The sequence below is a fragment of the Cyprinus carpio genome, chromosome B20, assembly GCF_018340385.1.
Source record: "Cyprinus carpio isolate SPL01 chromosome B20, ASM1834038v1, whole genome shotgun sequence".
NCBI lineage: Eukaryota > Metazoa > Chordata > Actinopteri > Cypriniformes > Cyprinidae > Cyprinus > Cyprinus carpio.
In genome coordinates this window covers 5,723,373-5,748,396 of record NC_056616.1, presented here as the reverse complement: position 1 = coordinate 5,748,396, position 25,024 = coordinate 5,723,373, and the positions used below count along the sequence as shown (strand labels likewise).

The 25,024-nt window shown below is 38.0% G+C and overlaps 1 protein-coding gene across 26 annotated transcripts in view; it reads right to left on the bottom strand.

Annotated features, from left to right (window-relative positions):
* Positions 1–25,024, bottom strand: part of LOC109102711 (neurexin-3b) — a 332,713-nt gene that overhangs the window by 207,193 nt on the left and 100,496 nt on the right. For all 26 annotated transcript variants that reach the window (XR_006157472.1, XR_006157473.1, XR_006157474.1 and 23 more), the window contains 2 exons: positions 6,776–7,214; positions 461–844 (listed from right to left, as the gene is read on the bottom strand). Coding sequence is in view for 22 of the 26 variants with exons in the window: in XM_042746642.1 (XP_042602576.1) it covers positions 461–844; positions 6,776–7,214 (823 nt within the window). In the remaining 4 variants the exon portion in view is untranslated. The remainder of the gene's footprint in view (positions 1–460; positions 845–6,775; positions 7,215–25,024) is intronic.

The window sequence follows — 25,024 nt, the reverse complement described above, 5'->3', positions numbered from 1 at the left end:
GGACATTATTAATTCAGGCCCATCATGCGCCGCAATAATGACTGTACAAACGGTACACATGGCTAGAGAATACCTATAATGCACTGTGAAGACTGTGTTGAATGAATTCCTGCATCTTGCTAGAAGATGTCATATTGTGTGAGATCAGATATTTTATTATTAAGTTACCTTATATTAAACCTTGGACCATTCACAGACAAAAAACAGACAGAAAGTCAGGCTACGCAAGACTAACAACAGTCGGGTTTCCATACAAAGTTGTTAATTTAACTTATTTAACTTAACAAATGCATTTCCATCTCCCATTATTCGCATTAAATCCACCTCAAGCAAGCATAAAAACTTTTTTTTAAAAACATTTTATTTAGAATCTGGCATTTCTATCCCTGATTTCTGATGCAATACTTCAAAATGTGCATAAAAACAGGGTGATAGAAACATAGCTAATGGCATCACTTACCTCTCTCACAGGTTCGATCCCAGTATCCGGTCCCGGTGCAGTCACAGATGAAGCGATTCCAGCCCTCTTTACAGATGCCGTTGTTTTTGCAGGGGTTGCTGTCACACTGTTTGCCTGTTACTTTGCTGCAGGACGGCTTGATTCCGACTCCGTTCTGCGCCTCTGCGATCTGGCGAATGTCTTTACTGCGTCCGTCTATGAAGAGATCACGGATGCACCCCACATAGCCATAGTTCAGCATAGCAGTCCACAGGTCAGTGGGAAGAACCAGGCCAACACGGTTATCTGGCAGACCTCCGAGATATAGGTCACCCTCCAGGTCTAGAATCTCATTCTCTCCACTGGCTATGAATGGAGTCCGACGGCTGTTCACAGAGATGATGCCTGTTCAAAACAAAAACAAAGTGTCAGGAATGACTAAATAAGCTCAGCCAAAAGAAGACAACAATGTCATACACAGTCTTTATAAAATTGGTCATTATAAAACTATTTGACAACAGGATGCTGCTAACCAAGCAAAACCAAGAAAAAAAACATTGCATATATAGAGATAACTATAGAGATATATAATATAGAGATGTGCATTTGTGTGTGTGTGTGTGTGTGTGTGTGTGTGTGTGTGTGTTCTGACACAATGATGTACTAACAGATAGAGACAGGCAGGAGTTTCAGAATAGAAACATCAATAGAGTTCAGTGTGGAGGCACTGGCAGATTGAGGGGACACTTCGAGTTCTTCTACTGGTCTTTATTATGCAAGTATTCTTGGTCTCTCAACACCCACATGTCTATATACCTTTCTCTGCCCTTTATTGCTGAGAAATACAAGTTTCTAGGGACTTAAATGAAGGCTATTAATCAGACACTGAGCCAGTCATCATTCCTGAATAGATATATAACCTGTTCACCAAAACTAAACCCTATTATCACTGTTATGATTAAAATGAAATTTGATTTATTATATATTTATGTATTATATATTTATAATATTAAATAAACACAGATACCATGTCAGATGCAGCTTTTTTTTTTTTGTTGATGTTGACCCAAAAGCTTTCTGTTCATTTCCAGGTTTAAATTAAAGAAATGTCAGACTTAAGTGTTGCCTCTGAATTTTGGATTGCTCTGTATAACATGACCAGAGGCATAAAATAAGAGCCACCCTCTTGTGACTTTAATGTGGAAAAGGGTTCGTTTTCAGATATGAAGTTTGTGACAAAACAACGATGAAAGCTCAGTTTCTCCTGTGCTCAAAAAAAAGAAGAAAAAAAAAATCCATACATTTATTATGCTAGATGTCTTTTTATTGAAGTCTTTGAATATGCACTTTGTCGTCTGCTGTGAAAATGGTTTAGAATAAACCCTAATAACAGTGCTTAATACAGAGAAGTTTAGAAAGAAATGATGCCATTAAGTTACAATTGAGAATAGATTATTTTTGTGGATAGAAGTGCTACATTTAACAGCTTCTTTTTACTGACAATTTGTTGGCAATTTAGATGTCTTTTTAAAGCTTTGCAAAAGTTACCCCAACACCCTTTCAGATTTGACACTCTGATGCCAAAAGAGACACTTTTAACAGTTCCACAATTAAAGGCAAAATATGTAAGATTTTTTTTATTAAAATATCCAGAAATCATTAGAACAGTGTTATATATTTTGTTGACTTGTGTACTTACATTATCCCAAATGTTTCGAAGAATGTTTAAATCCAGAGAAATAGCAATTTTAAATAGTGTCTCGTCCCTGGTCATTGCGTCGCCTGCCAATGATGTCATGCGCCCTCAATTTCCGGTTTTGTTTTGTAGAAAACACGGAAACACCAAAGACGCATTAATATGTTATGCGTTTTATTAGACAGATGACGTCCCACAGAGTAGCATTATAACAGAACTTTTAAATGTATCTAGTATGACAAAACAGCGCTGCTTTACCCCACATAAGCATGACCAGAAGGAGCAGAAACTGTCAACTGTGGCATAATAAAAACTCAGCTGCTTTCGAGCCATCTGTCACACTTGTCTCTCATTAGCAATTGCTTCAGTGGCCTCGTTTCAATTCGACAGCTTTCAGCCTCACCCTTTAATACATTAGCTCATCCAAAAACATGAATTCTGCCCAAGTCCCATCGGAGTGCATCGGCTGTGTTAATGAAGACAACATCTCCCATGATTCCACACCCAGTCACAGCGTCATCAAACTATGCCTTTGTTTCTTTTGAATACAGGCCCTCTAGTGGCGAAAACTTACATAAACCCTTTCACACAGCGATTCCGGCAAATACACAGGTAATGTGTCCCAGCATTTGTACCCGGGTCGCTAGATTTTGCCCTTTCACACTGCCAGTGATTACCCAGAATATGTGCATGCGTTCACACACAACCCGTAAAGGTCCCGTAAAGACACGTGATATCGAGTCGAAAACATTAGGCACGTTAACTTTCACTTAAGCTGGCGAACGATCTCAGCTTCACCGCGGAAAGTAAGGAACTAACTGATCTCTGCTTCGTTACAGTTTGCACATTTTTTTTTTCGTTGCGAACGTTGATCTGCCTTCAAAACACCTGGTAAAAGAGTTGCGCGATAACGCGTGTCATCACTACGACACGGCATTAGTTCTGCCTGTTGTTCACACAGCGCTCGTTCCGGGACTGAACCCAGCAATGTTACTAGGTCCCCGACCCGGGTTCAATCCCGGAATCAATCCCGGGACGTGTTTGATTTCACACAGAAGTCGACCGGGCAATGTTCCAGCAATTTGCCGGGTCCGACGTGCAGTGTGAAAGGGGCTATATTGTGCCATTCAATGGTTACTCCACCACCCCCCAAAAAAAAAAATTTTCATTAATCACTTATCCCCATGTCATTCCAAACCCGTAAAAGCTTTGTTCGTCTTCAGAACACAATTTAAGATATTTTGGATGAAAACCGAAGCTTGTGACTGTCCCATTGACTGCCAAGTAAATTGCACTGTCAAGGTCCAGAAAAGTATGAAAGACATTGTCAGAATAGTCCATCTGCCATCAGTGGTTCAATCTGAATTTTATGAAGCGACGAGAATACCTTTTGTACACAAAGAAAACAAAAATAACAACTTTATTCGACAATTCATCTTCTCTGTGTCTCTCCGCATCACCGTAGTGCCTTTTTGGAGAACATCCACTGAATGCAAACTGCGTACTCTATTGTGTGTCAGCCACGACAAAAGGATACATTTTCTATATGTATTAACGCTTTGATTTGCATGAAAACAGCGTGTCCTGCTGGAAAAGGAAATCAGCATCTCCATAAAGCTTGCCAGCAGATGGAAGCATAAAGTCCTCCAAAATCTCCTGGCAGACGGCTGCACTGACTTTGGACTTGATAAAACAAAATGGACCAAAACCAGCAGACATCACGGGAAGATGAATCGTCACTGAATTTGGTAACTTAATATTGGACTTCAAGCAGCTTGGATTCTGTGGCCCTCCAGTCTTCCTCCAGACTCAAGACCTTGATTTCCAAATGAAATGCAAAATGTACTTTTATCTGAAGAGAGGACCCCTGAGCAACAGCCCAATTCTTTTTCTCCTTAGCCCAGGTAAGATGTTTCTGACGTTTCTGTTTCAGAAGTGGCTTAGTAGACCTCTTCCTGAAGACATCTGAGTGTGATGCATTGACTCCAGCTTCGGTTCATTCATTGTGAAGCTCTCCCAAGTGTTTGAATCCTTTGCTTGACAGTATTTTCAAGCTTGCAGTGATCCCTGTTGTTTGTGCACCTTTTCCTACCCAATTTCTTCCTTCCAGTCAACGTTGCATTTAATATGCTTTGATACAGCACTCTGTGAACAGCCACCCCTTTCAGTAATGACATTCTGTGACTTACCCTCTTTTTTGGAGGGTGTCAGTAATTGTCTTTTCGAGCATTGCAAAGTCTTCCCCATAATTGTGGTATCCAAGATACCCAGAATTTATTTTTTAGGTATAGTCATTTAATAATACTCAAATATAAATATCATTTTTTTTTTTTTGAGATACTGGATTTTTGATTTTCATGAGCTGTAAGCTCTAATCATCATCATCAAAAAAAAAAACTTCACGTATTCATGTATTGAATCTAGAATATATGAAAGTTTCACTTTTCAAAATAAGTTACACCTGTGTATATATATATACACTACCGTTTGGGATCAGTGAGACTTGCAATGTTTTTTAAAGAAGTCTCTTAATCAACGCTGCATTTATTTGATCAAAAAAAAAAAAAAAAAAAAAAAAAAAAACCTTAATCTTGTAAATCTTGCAAAATGTTATAACAATATAAAATAATGGTTTCTATTTAAATATCTTTTAACTTTTAAAATATAATTTATTTCTGTGATGCAAAGCTGCATTTTCATCAGCCAGAAAAAAATAATAAAAATGTACTGACCCCAAACTTTTGAACAAGAGTGCATATTGTTATGTACTGACCCCAAACTTTTGAACAATAGTGCATATTGTTATAAATCTTTACTATTTTAAATAAATGCTATTTTTAGCCATTTTTATTTCCTTTTAAAAAAACTGACCAGTTTCAAGAACTGATAATAAATCAGCATATAAGAATGATTTCTGAAGGATCATGTGACACTGAAGACTGGAGTAATGATGCTTAAAATTCAGCTTTTGCATCACATGATTAAATAAGATTTTAATGTATATTAAAATAGAAAAACCTTATTTTGCATTGATATAAAATTTCACAATATGATTTTTTTTCCTGTGTTTTTGATCAAATAAATGCAGCCTTGATGAGCATAAGAAACTCCTTCAAAAAACATTAAAAATCGTCCTGATCCCAAACTTTTGAATGGTAGTGTAGGGCTTGCATAGACTAGTCGAGTAGTCGAGTGATTGACTACTTCAAACACTAGTCAGTGCTGTCGGAAACAATCGATTACTCGAGCATGCACAGAGTTTGCAAGTAAGACGTGAATTTTAGGATAACAATATTGCGTGTAGCTGTTTCTATGACTTTATCTATGTTGCATGTAAAATTAAAATAAATAATGTAATAATTAGGGGTGTGTCTGAAGCTGAGTACCTTATTCGGAAAGGCACGGATAATGGCTTCAAAAAAGAATAACGGACAAGGAATAATTCTGGCTGAATAATCGGCTGAAGCTGGCACAGTCTGGTGTTTGCTAGATAACAGTTGAGCCAGGGGATCAGCGCAATATTATACACAGAACTCTAAAGTCACGCAATAGAGTGTGAAGTGAATGAATGTTTTGAAAACTTAATGAATGAAAAGAGCACAAATCAAACACCGCATTGCTGCTGCCTCTTTGTGCATCTCTCAGAAATCAGAGCTTGGCAAGAGTAATATCACCTATAAAATAATACATCATACACGTTCTATTATTTGTATATATTTAAAAGGCAATGATTTAAACCTTAGGCTACGATATGAAATGAATAGATGTAATAAGAACAGCGTGCTCACCAATCAAACAGCCGCGTTATGCGTCTCAGTCTCTCAAAAACCAAACCAGTTTTTTCTCAAGAGTAGGCTAATAATCAACTTAGATACAGATACATTTTCTACTTGGCCTACATGTTTGCATCTTTATGCCTGAATAATCGGCTGAGGCTGGCACAGTTTGGTGTTTGCTAGATAACAATTGAGCTGTTTTTGCTGTTTTTTTTTAATATGCACATTGAATTAATTCAGTTGAGTTCAAATGATCACTAAAGGTTTGTCATGACATCTTTCTGCTTGCATGATATGTATATTTTTAGAAATTAATAATTATTTTAGTTTAACACGGCATACTTGTTTAGTGATAACTATGAAAAAAAGATCTTATCAAGTAACTGTACGACGTTCCATTCGGTTTTATCCGGATGCAGATACGAATAATTTTGTGATTGTTACAGATACAAATACAGATACAAATACTGGCTGTTACATGAAAATTTAAATATGTAATTTCATAATTATAAAGTTTTGACAATTTACATATGTAATTGTTGCATTAGGCTTTGAATTAATAAGCGTTTATTGATAAGAACTATTTCATGTCTTTTCATTCACAGTAGCATAAACCATGAGTAGTCAAGTAACTCGAGTATTTTTTAAATAAGAAATCAACTAGCAGAAATCAGTAGTCGTGCAATCACTAATATATATATATATATATATATATATATATATATATATATATATATATATATATATATATATATATATATATATATATATATATATATATACAATTATCATTATTATTATTTTTATTCCGTTATAATTTTTTAAAAAGCAGTAAGGTAATCTGGAGAAAATGAATCTACTCACCTGATCTTCCATCTCTCTGGATATCCACATGGTGCCAGGCTCCATCATTGACCTTACTCTGCGTGGCTTTGACTTTAATCGTTCCTGATCCCATGTCGAGCAGAAGATAGAGATTTCCATCTAGAAGTTCCACTGCGAAGAAGTCCACTTTGTTGCTCCTTTGACTACGAGAATCTTTCTTGTCCTGGGGCTTACCTTGAGTGAAAAGGATTAGTCCGTTGGGCTCTGAAGTGCGAAAGTCAAAGGAAATGGAGCCCACACGCTTGGTGTTCCACTTGGGCAGGCTGAGGAAGGATTCTGGTGTCTCAAAGGAGATAGGGTCTAGGGTGGGGACATTTTCACATTTAAACACCACGTCCCCTTGTAGCTTCATCTTGGGGTCTGCGATGCGGGCCAGGCGAGAGAGTTCCAGGCGAATGTCGTTGTTTTTGTAGACCACCTAGAATTGGAAAAACACATCATGGGTAATTGCAAATAAATGTATAGGATGACCTAAAAATCAGAGCAGCCTCTACTATTGTGATTTTATTATTATTATTATTATTATTATTATTATTATTATTATTATTATTATTAGACTATACTCAGAGGTGGAAAGTAACAAATTACATTAACTCACATTACTGTAATCAGGTAGCTTGTTTGTGTACTTCTACTTTTTAATTTTTTTTTTTTTAAATCTGTTATTTTACTTTTACTTAAGTATATATTTTTTTTAAGTATTGTACTTCACTACATTTTTAAAACACATTAATTACTTAGTAAAAAAAAAAAATTGCTCCCTGGAAACTACTGCAGTAAATAACTGGCAGTAGAGCAAACTGCCCATAAGTAAATGATGGGCAGGAGAACTGGTGCTAAAGTAATTGGTGGTGAGGAGAAATGTTGAAACGAAACCTGGTCGTATTCTGCTGAAGTTGAAATTGAAGGAAATGAAGTGAAGCCCTGGCCATATTTATGCTCTTATGCAGTGTAAGCTGTGTTTGCCTAGGGAGACCAAACTAGCAGCTTATAAAATCTCAAAATCAACCCTTTGCAAGCATGTGTTCTTTCACTGTGTGATTCAGTCTGTTAAAATGCATTTAGAATGAACACAAAATTGAAGATATAGGGGCAGAAAATGTATATATTTATATTATTTCGTATAGTAAATCAATATAACACGAAGAGTGCCGTTTTTTCCTCCAAAAGTCTGCATGATTTCATATAGATTTTTTTTACAACAGTTCAAAAAACAAGAAGTTAATTTAGAGACTTGCGTTTTAGACACAATATTGTCTGTTTTTGTTCTATTTCGCAACAAAAATAATTCCAAACACAGCCACCACAGCACAGTTTTGCATCGCTGAGCAATGATGCTGTTTCGTTTTTGTTGATACTGATTTAATTTGCCTGGTAACACCCCAAATGTTGTATTCCCTTAATTAAAAACAACTAGTTTGAGATTTATAGGCCTAGGGATGTCAAACTCAGTTCCTGGAGGGCCGCAGCCCTGTAGAGTTTAGTTCCAACCCTGCCCCAACACACATACCATGTAGTTTTCAAATAAGCTTACTGTATATGATTATATTAGCTGGATTAGATGTTTTTAATTAGGGTTATATCTAAACTGTGCAGGGCTGTGGCCCTCCAGGAAACTGAGTTTGACACCCTTGGCCTGTTCCATTTTTGCCTCCCTCCCACTGTTAAATTGTAAGTAATTGTTACTCTGAGTAAATTTTAAACAAGCTACTTTTTACTTTTACTTGAGTATATTTTCAGACTGGTACTTTTACTTGTATTTAAGTAAAATTTCATTAATGTAATGGTACTTTTACTTGAGTAGAATATTTTCATACTATTTCCACCGCTGACTATACTAAAGTTAAAATTAAACTAATCATACTATAAATATTTAGAAACAAAGCAAACCAAACTGTAACAAAATATCAAATTAAGTGGCATTTAACTTCTAGAAAGAGACACATTTATCAATCTAAATATTTAACAGGCTGTACAAATATTGGAGCACTTTTTGAATGTCAAATTCTAGTGGAACATCTTCATAATTAACATAAACTACACCTGTGGTTATGCTAACTCAAGGGGTATTTACTTAATCCAATAAAATCACTTTGATTCTAAGTATCCAAATATTGACAACTGGGTAGCCTGTGTATGTAATATATTTATCAAAGCATAATAAAATATAAATTAATAGTATTTTAAACAATCAAAGAAACAGACAAATAAATAACAACAACAACAACAACAAATAATAATAAATGGCTATGTAGAAAGTTGTTATAATAACTTTACACATTTGTGTGTAAAATTCATTAGTTAAAAAATACAAATAGAATTTTTGCATTAAAAAAGAAAAGAAAAAATGGAACACCGTCAAAGTCCTTTTTATCAATTACAGTATTTGCCCTGGACCTATTGGTAAAAATAACATAGCTATTGAAAAGTAAAATCCCCTGATACACTAGAATACATTAGAAGACATTCAAAGTATGTGCTGTGATATTGTGCCTATTTACCAAGGCAAAGACTCATATATAGAGTCAGCTATGCATTATAGCCAAATACAACACAATACAAACCGAGAAGAACTGTAAATTGAAATTCACTCAAGTGGAAAATTAAAAGGCTTTTTCCTTCTTTTGCCCCTTAAAGAAAGAACACTTGCTGCTATATAGGACACTATGTGCACAGCAAACAGCAGTTCTGTTAGAGAACACAGCTGTCAGCAAACAGATTTTAAAGCCCCAGGATTACAGATAATCCTGGAAGATTTGACAGTAAATCAACACAGGTGCCCTTCGTACTTCGTACTACTGCAGAGAAAGAGAGAGCATGATGAACTGTGGAAAGAGATTTCAGCGACACTATCATTATCACATTTTTTTTTTTTCTCTACCTATAATCTGGCCCGGATCAGATCTGGCCTAACATCAACCCCAATTATCCTATGCTTTCTAATTGTATGTGTTGCAGAGAGGTACAAGTAGAGCAGTAGGTTTCCAGAATTAAACAGTCCTATTCATTTTCTTGTGAGAAATAGTTTTTAACATTAACATATCAACCTTTCAAGACAGACCCACCATGAGCTCTGAGATTAGGGCAAACTAAATGTCATTGGCCAAGCTCTTCAATATGTTCCACCCCAACTTCCTGTTTCAATAGAAAACACATCAGCACAAAAAGAAAACTACACACACCAATGCATTTCACTGAATGCTAGAGTTACTTTCAGAAATGAAATGGCCACTTATGTATGCATGCTTTCAAATAAATCCCCTGTTAAAAAGGGAAACTAACATCCTGACACCACAATCCCAATTTCAAGCCACTACAGTTATGCTACAATTGTTGAGAGAGAGAGAGAGAGAGAGAGAGAGAGAGAGAGAGAGAGAGGGGAAAAAAAAACTCTTTCTACAGTCCCTAGTGAAACAAAAATACAAACCCCTCTTCAAAGCCAAAGCCCAGAAAATGTTTCCTCAGCGCTTCTGTTCCTTTTCTCCAATCAACTTTTCTTGCGCTGGAATGTAGTTATGCCTCGGGTTATGATTCCAATGGCCATTACCTCTAAGCCAATCGATAGCAGTATAATGGAAAATAATGTGCAGAAAGATGGCGTGGATAGGGAAGTCCACAGACTCAGATACATTATCTAAAGCTACACCCTCGCTTTATCACCTTATCTGGGGGCCATCCTCTGTCCCCAGAGTGCCATTAATAATCAAAGTCAGCCTTTAACAACTCTATAGGCTCTCTGTCTTGTCTCTCTCCCTCTGTGAGCATGGGGGCTGCTGGGTATTGATCGGGCTCTGGGAGTGGGGAGTGGACCCTAATCTATCTAGGCTCAGTGTCTTAGCATGTTATAGGGTTCTTGCTGCTGCATTAGGCCCAGGATTAATGAGAAGTGCCACTAAGTAGGAACATGTAGACATGTAGGGAGAAGCACCCACTGACACAGTTGGGGGTTAGATGAAGAGATGCATCATTGGAAAAAATCAATACATTAGAGGAAAAATTCCAGAGTTTTTATATTGTAACTAAAAATATATTTTAGTACTGTATTTTCTAAACACATCCATGTTAACAGCATAATAATCCCACATAAATCATTAGGGTTGTAACATCTTGGTACTAAATTATTATTGTTAACTAGTCCTTTTTATCAGAGCATCACAGATCTTAGTGAACAACAATCAATTATTGAGCAAGTACTTAAAAAAAAAAAAAAAAAACTATATCCATGCCTTACACCGATTCACAATGGTGAGCTTATAATTATTATATATAATTTGAGCTGTCGGGACAGATTTTTGCAGGCCATGTCAGTCTTACATCATTCATCTTTGTGTGGAAATGTCACATCTGTAAACAAAGAGAAGAAGGTACAGCTTTCACAGCACATATACATGGAACATTCAGAGGTGTGTTAATATTTCGGACAGCTTGTAGCCATAACTAATGAGCAACATTAACACAATTGATTGTTCAAGAAAGCAACCATCTGAGGAATCATCCGTTGTTTCAACAAAAAAAAAACCTAGTTCACAAAAGAGCTTACAAGCAAAATGAAAAGTTACAGATTGAGCCCATTATTAAACATCAGACTGGTATTTCCGAGATGGAAACAACTCTGAGATTCAAAGAATCCTTCTGAAGTCCACAATCATCTTCACAGTTTTAAGTGTGTTAAGCTCCGGGTTGTTAAGACTGCACCAGACAGCCAGCTCTTTAACCTCATGTCTGTAAGCAGACTCGTCTTCTTCTTTGATGAGGCCATGACTGTAGTGTTGTCTGCAAACTTCAGGAGCTGGACAAAGGGGTCCTTTGAAGTGCAGTCATTCGTGTAAAGGGGGAGAAGAGCAATGGGGATAGAACACAATCCTGAGGGCCGCCAGTGCTGATCGTGAAAGTCCTGGATGTGAGTTTGCCCAGCCTCACTAGCTGCTGCCTGTCTGTCAGGAAGCTGGTGATCCACTGACAGATGGGGGTGGGCACAGAGAGGTGTGTAAGTTTGTCTGAGAGAAAAGTGGCGTGACATACAGCCAAGTATGATGAACCATACTCAGAATTGGTGCTTTTCATTTAACCCATACAAAGTGCACACTCACAGCAGTGAACACACACACACCGTGAACACACACCCGAAGCAGTGGGCAGCCATTGGGGGTTCGGTGCCTTGCTCAAGGGCACCTCAGTCGTGGTATTGCCGGCCCGAGACTCGAACCCACAACCTTAGGGTTAGGAGTCAAACTCTTTAACCATTAGGCAATGACTTCCCCAAAAAGGGGAGAAGGGGAGAAGGTCAGGCATGATGGTATTGAAGGCCGAACTGAAGTCCACAAATAGGATCCTTACGTAATTCCCAGGTCTTTCGAGGTGCTGCAGGATGTAATGCAGTCCCATGTCGACTGCATCGTCCACAGACCTGTTTTCTCTGTAGACAAACTGAAGAGGATTCAGCAAGGGTCCAGTGATGTCCTTCAGGTAGGCCAGGACCAGTCACTCAAATGACTTCATGACCACAGACATGAGATGGATGGGTCTGCAATTATTAAGTCCAGTGATTTTGGGCTTTTGAATTTGAATGTGTGAAGTGCAGATCGGAGCGGATGGGATATGGTAGACTGGCCTTTTCAAATTGACAGTAAAACACATTCAGATCGTCAGCCAGTTGTTGATTCTCCATAGACTGTGGGGGTGGTATTTTGTACCCTGAATACCAGTGAAATTTGTAGTCGGCCTAAGAGTATGTCATGGTCTATATCTTTCTTATCGCTTCAGATGTTTGTTCTATTCGAATGTAAGTGGACATCACAGGATATTCCGCCATGATTCCAGTTCGAAGCAAACGTATAGGTTCCATTCAAAGTGCATTGAAGTGTGCAAGACGTGAATTTAAATTGTATTTATTTACCGAGGTATATGATATCACACTTGTTCATGTGTGAAGACATAACGCAGAGCAAATCCGTGATTGAATGTTCCGAAGTGAAGTAAACCTCAACAGATTTCCCCTGCTCAGGGAGTAGGGAGCAATGAATACTGTGTAGGGACTGTGTAGTTATGTCAATAGGAACACAGTTCAAGCACAGAGCTCATTTCTAACGAGCTGATTATCTGAATCAGGTGTGTTAACAAAGAGTGACATAACAAATGTGCAGAGCAAGGGGTCGCAAGGACTGGAATTGAGAACCGCTGCTGTTCAAGCTGATGTTCTTGAGACCAGTCCATACTGATGCCGGATCGTTGGCTGAAATTTTTTTCTCAGCTATTCAGAGTATTTTTTTAGCCACTCTGATCTCCTTGTTAGTCTGTTCCTGGCCTGGTTTAACAAGATTTTATCCCCACTTCTGTAAGCATCCTTTTTGGCGTGACAAAGCTGTTTGAGTTTCCCAGTAAACCATGGTTTATCAATATTAAATGATAAGAATGTCCTGGTGGGGATGCACATATCCTCACAGAAACTGATATATGAAGTTACAGTCTCTGTGAAAAAAAGATAAAGAGAAGAGATCCTATAAGAAGAGTGCCTTTTTCAGCATTGTGACATCTGAGCACCAACTTTCGTTGATGTAGAAATACAATCCACCACCTCTCGTTTTCCCCGTCAACTCCACGAGGAAATCCGCTCCGAACAGCTGGTAGCTCGGTAGATAGAGCACGTTATCTTACGAATGGTTTCACTTAGCTAGGTTTCAGTGAAGCACAGTCCAGCAGAGTTTGAAAAGTCCTTGTTGGTGTGGGTGAGGAGAAATAGTTCATTCGTTTTGTTATGAAGGGAATGGACATCCGCAAGATGAATGCTTAGGAGTGCAGTTCGAAAGCCATGCACATAGAGCTTAACCAGGGCCCCAGTGCATGTCCCTCTTCTCCCCCTGCACGCGCATTTGAACACAAAATGTCCAAATAATCAAAACTGGAAAAATATTGTCTGGGATGGGTTGCTTAATGTTAATGAGTTTGTCTCTGGTAAAACTTATAGAAGAAGAATGACAAAACACAGATCAAACTAACAAAAACATCATAAGAATTCGTGGCTGCCATTAGCAGCGCCATCTTGTTCATCCACAGCAATCACAGCACAATATGTTGAGATATTCATGCAACAAAATTTTCTGGGAGCCATGAACATTTTGAGAAAGTGATCAAAAATGATGGCGCTGACTGGCAACTTAAAATTTTGTTTTGTGTCATTTAGCAGAATTTTGCCAACGAATAAACACGGATATGGGTGCAGGTGATATGGAGAAAGCACTGGAAATCAGATAATCCACCCAAAAATGTAAATGTTGTCATCAGACTCACCCTCAATGTCTGAAATTATCATGTTCATCTCTGAGAAACAAATCCATTAGGAAAAACTGCACACTATGCAAAAGGTCATAAGCTCTTAGCTAAGCAGTGCCGAACATCTATAGCAGTGGTCTTCACTGTTTCATTCACGAGAGCCGCTCTGATAGGATAAAGTCAATCGTAGAGCCCCTTTTAACGCAAAGTATCAAAAGTTACATCTAGTCATAAATAGCATGTATGCGTATCAATCTGTCATCTTTAAACATACCAGTCAAATATGTAACTGAGACAAGAAGATTTCCCTTAATGACAAAAAAACAAAAAAAAAAAAAAAACAGGATTACCTTAATGCTGGGAAGACCACAAGTTATTTATTTTTTTCTACATTAGCCCATCATGTATTTAACCATCCATGAAGAGCACATTCGGCCTTAAAGATGCCATGGAATGCATTGATACAATATTTTAAATTATTCTCTGATGCCCCCAGAGTGTGTATGTGAAATTTTATCTCAAAATACCTCACAAATATTTTTTTATAGCTTGTTGAAATTACCACTTTTAGGGTATGAGCCTTTTTTTTTTTGTCCCCTTTAAATGAAAATGAGCTGGTGCTCCCACCTCCCTTTTCGGAAGAGTGAAAACTTCAAGAGCTCATGCTCGCGGGCATACCGGTGTTAAGGTTTAACTGGTGGTGACCGTGTTACTGACCTCACATTACTTCCAAATGCAATTTTTTAAATACCACATTCCTATTTACGATCATTCTGGTAGCATGTGAAGGCAGCATTAGTGAAAACAGGCAGAGACAGGGGTAGCTTTAGCAACATTAGCCTTAAAGAGGGCCAAGAAGCTCTTTTGGAAAACAAAATGTGATGCTTACTTTGTCTGGAGTCTGGACGTTTGCGCATGAAGCGTTGGTATGGAGCCCTCTTTCAGAAGCAATCTCTGCATAACTCCAGTGCTGAACTGACCCTTGTTTGTGAGGCAGTCCGGCGTAAAATGTTAGCACAAACGTATAGAACTTTTCCATTTTTTTTTCGGAACATTTCCTTCGAAAATGAAATTTAACCACCGTGTCTTCTGCAGTCTATGGAGACTCCTATGTTCTTTGGTGCATCCTAACACACACACACTTTTAATGGCTCTTTGGCGCTGACATTGTATCTCCAGCAGCTACAGCAAGAAAACAGTAATGGCGGACCGCTGCTTCTCACTCAGGGATGTGGATATGCTAATAGGGCAGAAAGCGTCACAAATGGGCGGGACATTCCCTAAGTATGACATCATAGTAGTGAGAAATCTGGAATTGCTAGTGTGGAGAGACTATTTATGATTTACTGGGATAATAAAACAATGAGTGGGTGGATTTTTAACATTATAGGCTGGTTGTTTTCACACACTGCGGCCACACAACTGTGTTCAAACACCTTATAAAAGTGATTTTTGCATTCTATGGCACTACAGCGGGAAAGATTGTCAAAACTGGCAACTCAGCAGTTAGTCAGTCTCATGGACTTAACGGCAGAGCAAGTTTAGATATCTTTTCTTTTCTATATTTCCATCTTGTAATGTCCCTGTATTAGGTATTTTTTATAAATATAAATTATTTGTAATAGAGCAGACACTGTCTAACCGTGTCTACACCTGATGCGACAGTTGTTGTGCTGCACTAAAAGTCTAAGTGTGTCTACACTGGATACAACAAAGAAAGCAACCGTTGCAAATCATTTGAACATTATGTCACTACAGTTCGTCATTAATAAAATGAGGCATCAGTTTATGTTTTGCATGCATTGCATCCAGTGTGGACATCCAGTGTAGACAGAACATCACTGATTAAAATGGGCTCTATTGTCTTTTGTCAAGTTGTGTCATGCCACTCGTGTCCGAGATTTTTAATGGGTTATGTTGTAGCCCTGCTTGTTTTATCTTTTTATAAAATATCTGTATTGACTGCATGATCTTATCATCATATTATTTAATGCCATGTGAGCCACAAATTGAAGCTTGGCGAGCTGCAGGTGGCAATGAGTAATACTGATCTATACTGTAGCATGAATGGGAAAATGCTATATGAATATGACAGCTGATAGGCACTGCTTTTAAACATCTGTGAAGCTTTTTACAACATCTTTAACAGCATTGAGCATTGTAGCTAATTACAGACATTTGAGCATCAGTGACCGCCAAATGCACTGACCAATCAGATGTTTTAATTAGTCAATAGCGCAAAGTACTAAGTTAATGAAGTAAAAGACCTGTAACATGTTCTGTGTAATATGTTTATTTGTTCTTCACAAGTTTCTTTGTTCTTCAAAGATTTAACTTTGTTGTTCACTTAATGATTGGATGTCCAAGTGGTGCCCATAGAATAATACAGGTTTCATAGATAATTAGAAAATTTTTAGGGCAGACCTGACCTGTTAAAAAGATGCTCTTCATCCCTCTTGGTGTGGTGCTGCTTTTCTGTCTAAAAATATAGCATGAAGTCTTAGTAATAGTACTTGACTAACTGGGGCCAAGGTGAGGAAACAGACAGACTGACTTAACTGACAGTCGCTATAGGCATGTGCTGGTATGAGATTTTGACGGTATGATAATCTTAAGCAAAAATATCATGGTTTCACGGTATCACGGTATTGTTGTTACAGCTCTGAAATGTGTTATTTTTTAAATGACTGGGTAAACATTTTTTTAAAATAATTTCCTGCTTGACACAATATATTTTGTTTTTGAGCAACATACAGAATATTAGAAACAATATAAATAGTTTATTTTTTTCTTTGATTTGTTTCCTAAAAAAATAAAAAAATAAAAACTGACATCTTTATTTAACCTAAATCTGTAATTACATTTATTTAATTTTAGTTATATAGTTCATATACATATCATTTATATAATTTCATATCATTTAATTATATAATAATAATCATAGACATAATTTGATTTAATAATAACCCAATTTGCAGCAAAAACAGAATGTTCTGACAAGCTTTGTGAAATTATACTACATAAACTTTTCAGAAGACAGCCAGCTTCCTTCGCAAACACATTATATATTGAGGATTTTCTTCCAATTGTTCGTGCATCATGAACAGTGAGTGATCTGCCTGCTACAGTATTTTTCTCTGTGCGTCCGTCTTCAGCATCTCTGGCCTGTGTTAACGGGCGTTAATGGACTTCATATTTTCACATAAATGACATTTTGGAAAATGATTGCATTCCAACACAGTTTTTGCAAGTCCAGAACAGAGTTGCAATAAGGCAAATAACGGCCGCTTGCCAATCACGTAAAGCCCAAAGTATATTTCGGCCATCCGCGCACGGTCGGCATTACGTTATTTTCGTCATCAAGAGGGCTCGCAGACAGCCGTGCACCCTGTGGTACTGCACATGTGTCAAGATCATTCGTCCATGCTCATCTGCGGTTGAGTATACTTTTGAAAGCTGTGTGGACTCAGCTGTGCATACCGCAGGAACGGTATAATGGAAAATATTAGTGGTTTTGAAACCGTGAAATTTTCAAATCACAGTATACCTTGAAATCGGTAATCGGCCCATGCCTAGTCTGCTAGCCACCTTATGTTGCAGAAATCAGATAAATCTCAGCACAAAGAAACTCCTGAACTCATTTAAGGGTAATATAATACAGATAAACAAATGATTCATGCATTCATTAACACCAAGGTTAGATTTTTCTAATGCTTTATAAACTCTAGCTGGTCCAAAATACAGCGGCTATAGGGTTCTTACTAGAACCAGGAAGTATGACCATATTAGCCCAGTTCTGTCAGCACTGCACTGGCTCCCTATTAAACATTGTAAACATTTTAAAATCTTGCTAATATCTTATAAAGCCCTGAATGGTTTAGCTCTTCAGTACTTGAGGTAGCTCTTATCGCATTATAGTCCTTCATGTCCACTGCAATCTCAAAACTCTGGCCATTTTTATAATAGAATATCAATCAACGTAAACTCAGCACACCTGAAATGACGATAGGTATATCGGAACCCGCACACAGTCAATACTTGCTAATTCTTAAATTTAACTAAGTGCAACGTTTCGGTCGGAAAATAAGTTTAAGAACTAGCAAGTATTGATAGTGTGCGGGTCTGTTACTTATTTTTGATTCTACTATAATAGGATATCAAAATCATCTGCGGGTGGCAGATCCTTTTCCTATTTAGCACCCAAATTCTGGAACAATCTACTGTACCGTACAGTCCGTATCCAGTCCAGATGGTGGATCAGCACCTAGAGACACCCTTGACAGCACTAAATGTCAGTGGAGACCATGTCAACTAGATGAGCCCTAAAGACAGATCTCCAGTGAAGATCTTGTCAACTAGACACCCATTGGCACAGACAGATCATCAACAAAGATTACAAGAACCAGACCCCCCCCCCCCACCACCACCTTCCAAATGGTGGTGTTATGCATGCCAATCTTCTACCCAATTCTAAAATATCAATCTGCAATCTGATTTGTGATGTAGCCTGGAATTAAACCACTCCATGTTTGCTGGAGGAGAACTAGACCCCCAACTGAGCCTGGTTTCTCCCAAGATTTTTATTTTTTTTCTCTGTTTCTGTCACCAGTGGAGTTTGGGTTCCTTGCTACTGTCACCTCTGGCTTGCTTAATTGGGGACACTTAATATTTGCCAATACTGACTTAACTGCACAGACACTATTGGTTGAGAACTGACCTGAGCAGGATGACATCACTGTTCTCTCCAGAGCAGCTTTATAGATGAACATGAAAGCATTGATCTATCCTGCCTTGTAACAGCAGTTCAGGATGCTGCTGTTGGTTTAATGCTGTGGAGGATATTTTCTTGGCACACTTAGTATCATCTGAGCTTTGTTTAAACATCACAGCCTACTGACCATGCTCATTCCTTTATGACCACTGTGTATCCATCTTGTGATGGCTTCTTCCAACAGGATAACACAAAATGTCACAAAGCTCAAATCATCTCAAGCTTATTTGACAATGACTTCACTTTACTCAAATGGCCTCCACAGTCACCAGATCTCAATCTAATAATTCACTTTTGGAATGTGATGGAACGGGAAATTTGCATCATGGATGTGCAGCTGACAAATTTGCAGCAACTGTGTGATGGTATCAGTTAAATATGGACCAAAATATCTGAGGAATGTTTTCAGCACCACGTTAAATCTATCACAATGAATTAAGGCAGTTCTGAAAGCAAAAGGGGATCCAACATGGTACTATGAAGGTGTACTTCATAGTACCATAAAGTGGCAAGTGAGTGTATTTAAAGAGCAGGTCATATGGTATTTTAAAGTGTCCTAATATTGTGTTGGAGTGACCTACAATAGGTTTAAATGCATCTAAGGTCAGAAAACATTCTAATTTTCTCAGAATATACATTTTTTTATTAGAGTCATTTGCCAATGATTAGGAAATGATTGGTTCCAAGCAATTTCGGAGCAAACCCCTCCCTTCCACAAGCCTAGTCTGCTCTGATTGGTCAGCTGGACAAGCCTGTTGTTACTGGCACAGAGACGAGTCGAATAGCCAGTGCTACCATTGACAAAGCACCTTTACATAAAACAATATAGTGCTCCAGTCCATTCTTATAATAATGACATAAAATACAAAAACACTTATGCAAGCGAATCGTGCCCACAGCTAAAGTTAACTGCTAAACTGTGAACACTTGGTGGATACATTAGCCAAGTGCTAACGTGACTAACTGATGAAACAATACAGTTTGTAAACCAAAATATGTCTACTGTAATGTTTGAAGAGCGAAAGACAAAAGACGCTGTCTTAACTTTTAATCAGAATGCATAGCAGCTGTATCACATGTGCAGCTGCCTGATAACTCGCTTGTCTCTCCCACATTAACCCTATAACTGCCGGTGCAGCAAATTAAATAGCAATTTCACAATGATTATAAAGTCTCTACAATAATCGACACATTCTTAGGAAATAGAAGGTTCACAGCGAATTATCAGAACTACTTCAGTAAGACTGTAATATTGTGCTTTACTTGGAAACCTAAAGCTGCGTCAGGTGTACATCACATATTAGCACAAAAACTTTTTTTGAGCACTCAATTGAAAATGTACACAACGTATCAATCGTACTTACAGGTTGTGGTTTGGAGAGCTTGTTAGTCCAAATTAAGAAAGAAGATTAGAAGCCAACGAAGATAAAAGCCAAGATTAGGGAAGCAGTCCTTGATAAAATAACATGCACACAACAAAAGGTTTGAATTTTATTTCTGTGGTATCCTTGAACACAGCGTCTTCTCAACATAATGTAAACACACTAGAAGTATTTGTGGGCAGGTGGGGATTATGCAAATGTGTTACCCAGTGACGTATACCCGTAACAGGCAAAAGATTTGAAAATATAACAACTTGTTAAGGCAATTCAGAACAAACTCTCTCTTTTGAGACACAATATCTTTATTTATCATGCACTTTTTTTGATTAACAACTTTTGTTGCAAAGCAGATTGTTTTCATTTAAGGATAGCTACATTATAAACTGCAAAAGATATATTTTTTAAAAACCCATATGACCTGCTCTTTAATCATTGAAGAAATCATCAATGTGAAATCAACAACAACAAACCTGTGTGTACCTGGCACAAGTCTAAGAACTTCCAATGAACAAGTATGTAGCTCTTACTAGACCAGTTACTGAACCAAATTACTGGTTCAAATTAATGAATCAAGTCTACAGGCAGAGTTAAAAGTCAACTTTTTAGTCGCGTTCGTCTCAAAAAGAACCAAATGAGCCAGTTCTAACTGTTGAAGCTATCTGAGGATTACAAATGAGTCTGACAAGTGAGCAGTTGACATTACAGGAAATATGCTTATCAAGAGAAAGAGACCTAAGAGTTTGTAAGACTAGTGATTATTTTCATTTACATTAGCGTAGAATATATATCCGCATTTATGCATTAATGTCTGCATCAACAGCTAAATTTGACAGATGAAAAACTTTAATATGGGAAACATATTCATGATGCAGACTAGCTATTCAACAAGCACAATCACAGAATACAACTGTGATCACAAACACCATTCGTTTAAGTAAATGAAAAGTAATAATCAGCAATATGCATTCAGTGAAGCTTGCTCTCACATATCAAAGCTGATATCAGCTTATCATCCTACACTGATCATAACAGAAATAACCATGGATGCTAAACAAATATGATAGGATACTACAGTCAAGATGTTTAATACGGGCGGGCCGGGGTGTGGGGGAAATGGGGTCCTGTATGACATTCAGCCAGAAAGTTCAGACCCTTCAACACTTTTGTCATGAAACAGAGTTTAAATGAGGGATGATCCCTATCTCAGAGGACGTTTTTGTTACACTCGCCCTGTCTTTAACTGAAATAAAGTGCCTGCCTTTTTTAGTACTCCTTGGGTAATTCTAACTCGGTAAGTCTTTCATCACTGTTGGCACAGGCTGTGTCTTAGAATGTGGCAGGGACAGGCACATGAGCATCCACAGCTACACGACTGATATTATTAGCTGGACTGGGGATAGAGAGAGAGCAAAGGAGAAACCAGTGGCAGATTAAACAGCAGAGACAAGGTGACCTTTCATTATGATGGTTATTATAGACCACCCGTGTGTGTCGGGTACTGCGAGCCACGAGTGTGTGTCTGCGTGTGTCTGTGCATGCATATGTGCATGTCTATGTGCTGGCAACTCCTAATGGAATCCGCTTCTGGATGTGGTAAACTTCCTGAAAGAAGCCATGAATGTCACTTTAGCTGAGGCAGGATGTTTACTTCATGAAACAGCTATTTGTCTCCAGTGGGTTACACAGTCTATGTTACATGATTACATCTAATGATGGAGCCAACAGTGAAATTTCATAAATGAAAACAGCCTCTGGGAACTGTAGCAACAAAAAAGACTCCATATTGATAAGACAGATAATAAGTTAATAAGTCTATATATAGTATAAAACAAAGGTATAAATCATGCATATCCAAACTAATGAGAAACAGGTGCACAACCACAATTGCAGATCATAAAAAATGCACACTGTTGATTCCAAAAATTTATTGAAATTTTTAATTAATAATCTCACCAAAGTTTAACAAATGTGACGTTCTAAACTACATTTAGAACTACATTTAGATCTGCATTTCAGCAGATTCAAGATGATATTTAGTAATCAAATATTCTGTAAAGGCTTTTAATTATTTAAAAGCATTGAATTGAATATAAATTACAAACTTCCTTTAGAAATCAATTGATTTTTATTTTATTTTATTTTATTATTTTATTTTTACTATTTCATTGAAAATAAGCTTACTTATTTTCAATAAAATAGTAACTTATGTTGTCTTGGAATAGTGGGCGCTTGCTGCTGAAAGTGAGAGCAAGCTTTTAGCAAGCTAGATTTTTTTAGGAGTTGACAGGTTTCATAGAAAACCTCTTAGTGTATGCTGAGCACAGCTTCTTTTTGCTTCAGACTATGATTCCATCCAGATATTTTCATCTGATTTTAGGACACATATAGTGATGTACTGTATGACATGCCTTAGTTAGCTGACTTACTCGAGTGTACGCCGTAGTGTACGTCGTAGACTACGCACGTAGGCGACGCCGTCGTGAGCATTTATACTTCTGCGTATGTCTGTTTTGCTCTGCAGTTACACCGCCGAAACGCTAGTTGACGCGAGCGGGTTCCACTGTGTTTACAGTCCACGAATTCGCTGCCGTCTGGCAGTCTTTGTAATCTCCCCAAGAGGAGTCATACAGATGGCTGTATTTCCTCACTTCTTCAATTAATCGCTCGGTCACTTGGTCCATTTCCATGTTGGCTCTTCACTGAATTTCGGAATTTAAAAATGGCGGCCGGTCCAGAGTGCAGAAGATCATTCCGGAAATGCGTAGGAGGTAACGTGATACTACCAAGCCGACCAATCACAGATCTTGCAGTCCGCGTCGTCGCGACGCGTAGTTACATTTTTGAGGACGTGCGGGTCAGGGTACGGCGAAGGGTACGACGTATGGTACACGTCAATGCGTATGCTACGACGTACCTACTACGCGCACCCGACGCAGAAGTATAAATTGGCCTTTAAAGGAGCCATGTGTAATGTCTGGCAAAAAAATCAAGTCATACTCCACATTCCATACCAGATGGGGGCAATATGCCTCAATAAAGTGAATTGGTCTACTCTAGAGTAACAAACGAGAAACGGCATAGTCTCTATGCTCCGCCCCTACCTTCACAACAACCCTAGAGCCATAGCCGAAGCCTAAAGGACGTTTTGCCTCCAGAGGAACGTTGGGTGATGTCAAGTGATTTTGAAACATGACATCTTCAAGCTACTCCCCTTCACCTTTACCAGTGAATATGTTCATATTCGTTTTGTTCATATTACATTTTGAATTGTATATACACATTATTTGAATTAAATTAATTTGACAGACAGCATTCTGTCAACATCATTGGTCAACATCAGACAGCTGATGTTGACCAAGCTAGCGCCAACCAACGTAACCAGAGCTGCCAACTCTCAAGCATTCACAGTGAGACCACACGCAATTGACTCTTTTCACACGCTTTCAAAAACTTGACCGCTCTGAATATAGTGAGTGAGTGCGCGCGCGGCCGGGGCGCGCTCTCTCTCTCTCTCTCTCTCTCTCGGGTTCATTATCATCGAAGACATTTCAAGCTTCTTAGGTAATGTTACATTATAGCATCAGCTTGGTAGAGACGGGCTTTGGTAGATAACAGGTGAAAACCGGATCGGATCTGTGGGTAATTTATAGCTAGCTAACTATCAAACGCAGCTACGGTTAGCCATCGAACAGCCTTCGATACATTTCTATGTTATAACTTCCCGAAAAAAAATACGCAAACATATAAAACAAACTTCTAGCTAAATACTAACAGCATCTTACTTACCAATCCAAAAGAAATGTTGCAAGTTCGGAGTCGAAGCTCATTTCTTTCAAGTCCATCAGTTGTCTCAAGCGAGTGGAAAGCAGTGCCGATGTTTACTCTGTTTCGGCTCCTTTTCTTATCGGATTTGATTTGTGATTCCGAGCGCGGTTGCTTGACATCAGGTTCAAGTACGCCCACAAGCCGTGCGAGTTATTCGTGTATTGCAGGTTGGCTGGTGGGTATATTGCCCGCATACCGCCTCCCATGGCCGAAACTGGTATTACGACACCTGTCGGTCCGTGGCTAGTAATGCTAATGCTAATTAAGGTTGATATCTCTGCAGCACTATAACTTGACATTTTTTTAATGACATCATCGCCCTTATTTATTTTCATTCTTTTGATGCGTGTAGGTCATTTTTTGGATATTTTTACCTCAATTGTTACACATGGCACCTTTAAGGCCCCAATATACTTCAAGCTGGTGTGACGTCATTTAGAACAAAATCAGGCCATTGTATCTCACATTGTGAGCACCATTTTTACACTTGTCTGCCAATTTAACAGTTTGAAATAGTTAAAAAATATATATTTAAAAACATGTTTCTAGACTCCTGAACTCTATTGTGTGCCTGAACCATGGGAAGTAAGTAATAACAACACCCAGGATCATGTGCATACATGGACCACTACTGTATATCAAATTCATGTTCAATCTTTATTTAAAATAGAACAGCTGACTTCACACCCACTGTCTTCACTCACTCCACCAGAGTTATATTGAAAATCACTGGGCAAAACAGGCTTATTTTTATTCAGAATCATTACAAGTTTGTGTGAATAAATATGTATGTGACTACAGAAATGTATTTCACATACATATTTATGTAATGCCTCTCAGCTCTTTATTATTTATTTTCTGCAATAAATCACTTGCAAGAACTGGTCATCTGTGCATATTGCTCCATATTGCTCCTAATGATACTGTAGCTCCTCATCAATTCAACCTTACAAGTCAACAAATCTAGTAAAACTTATTACA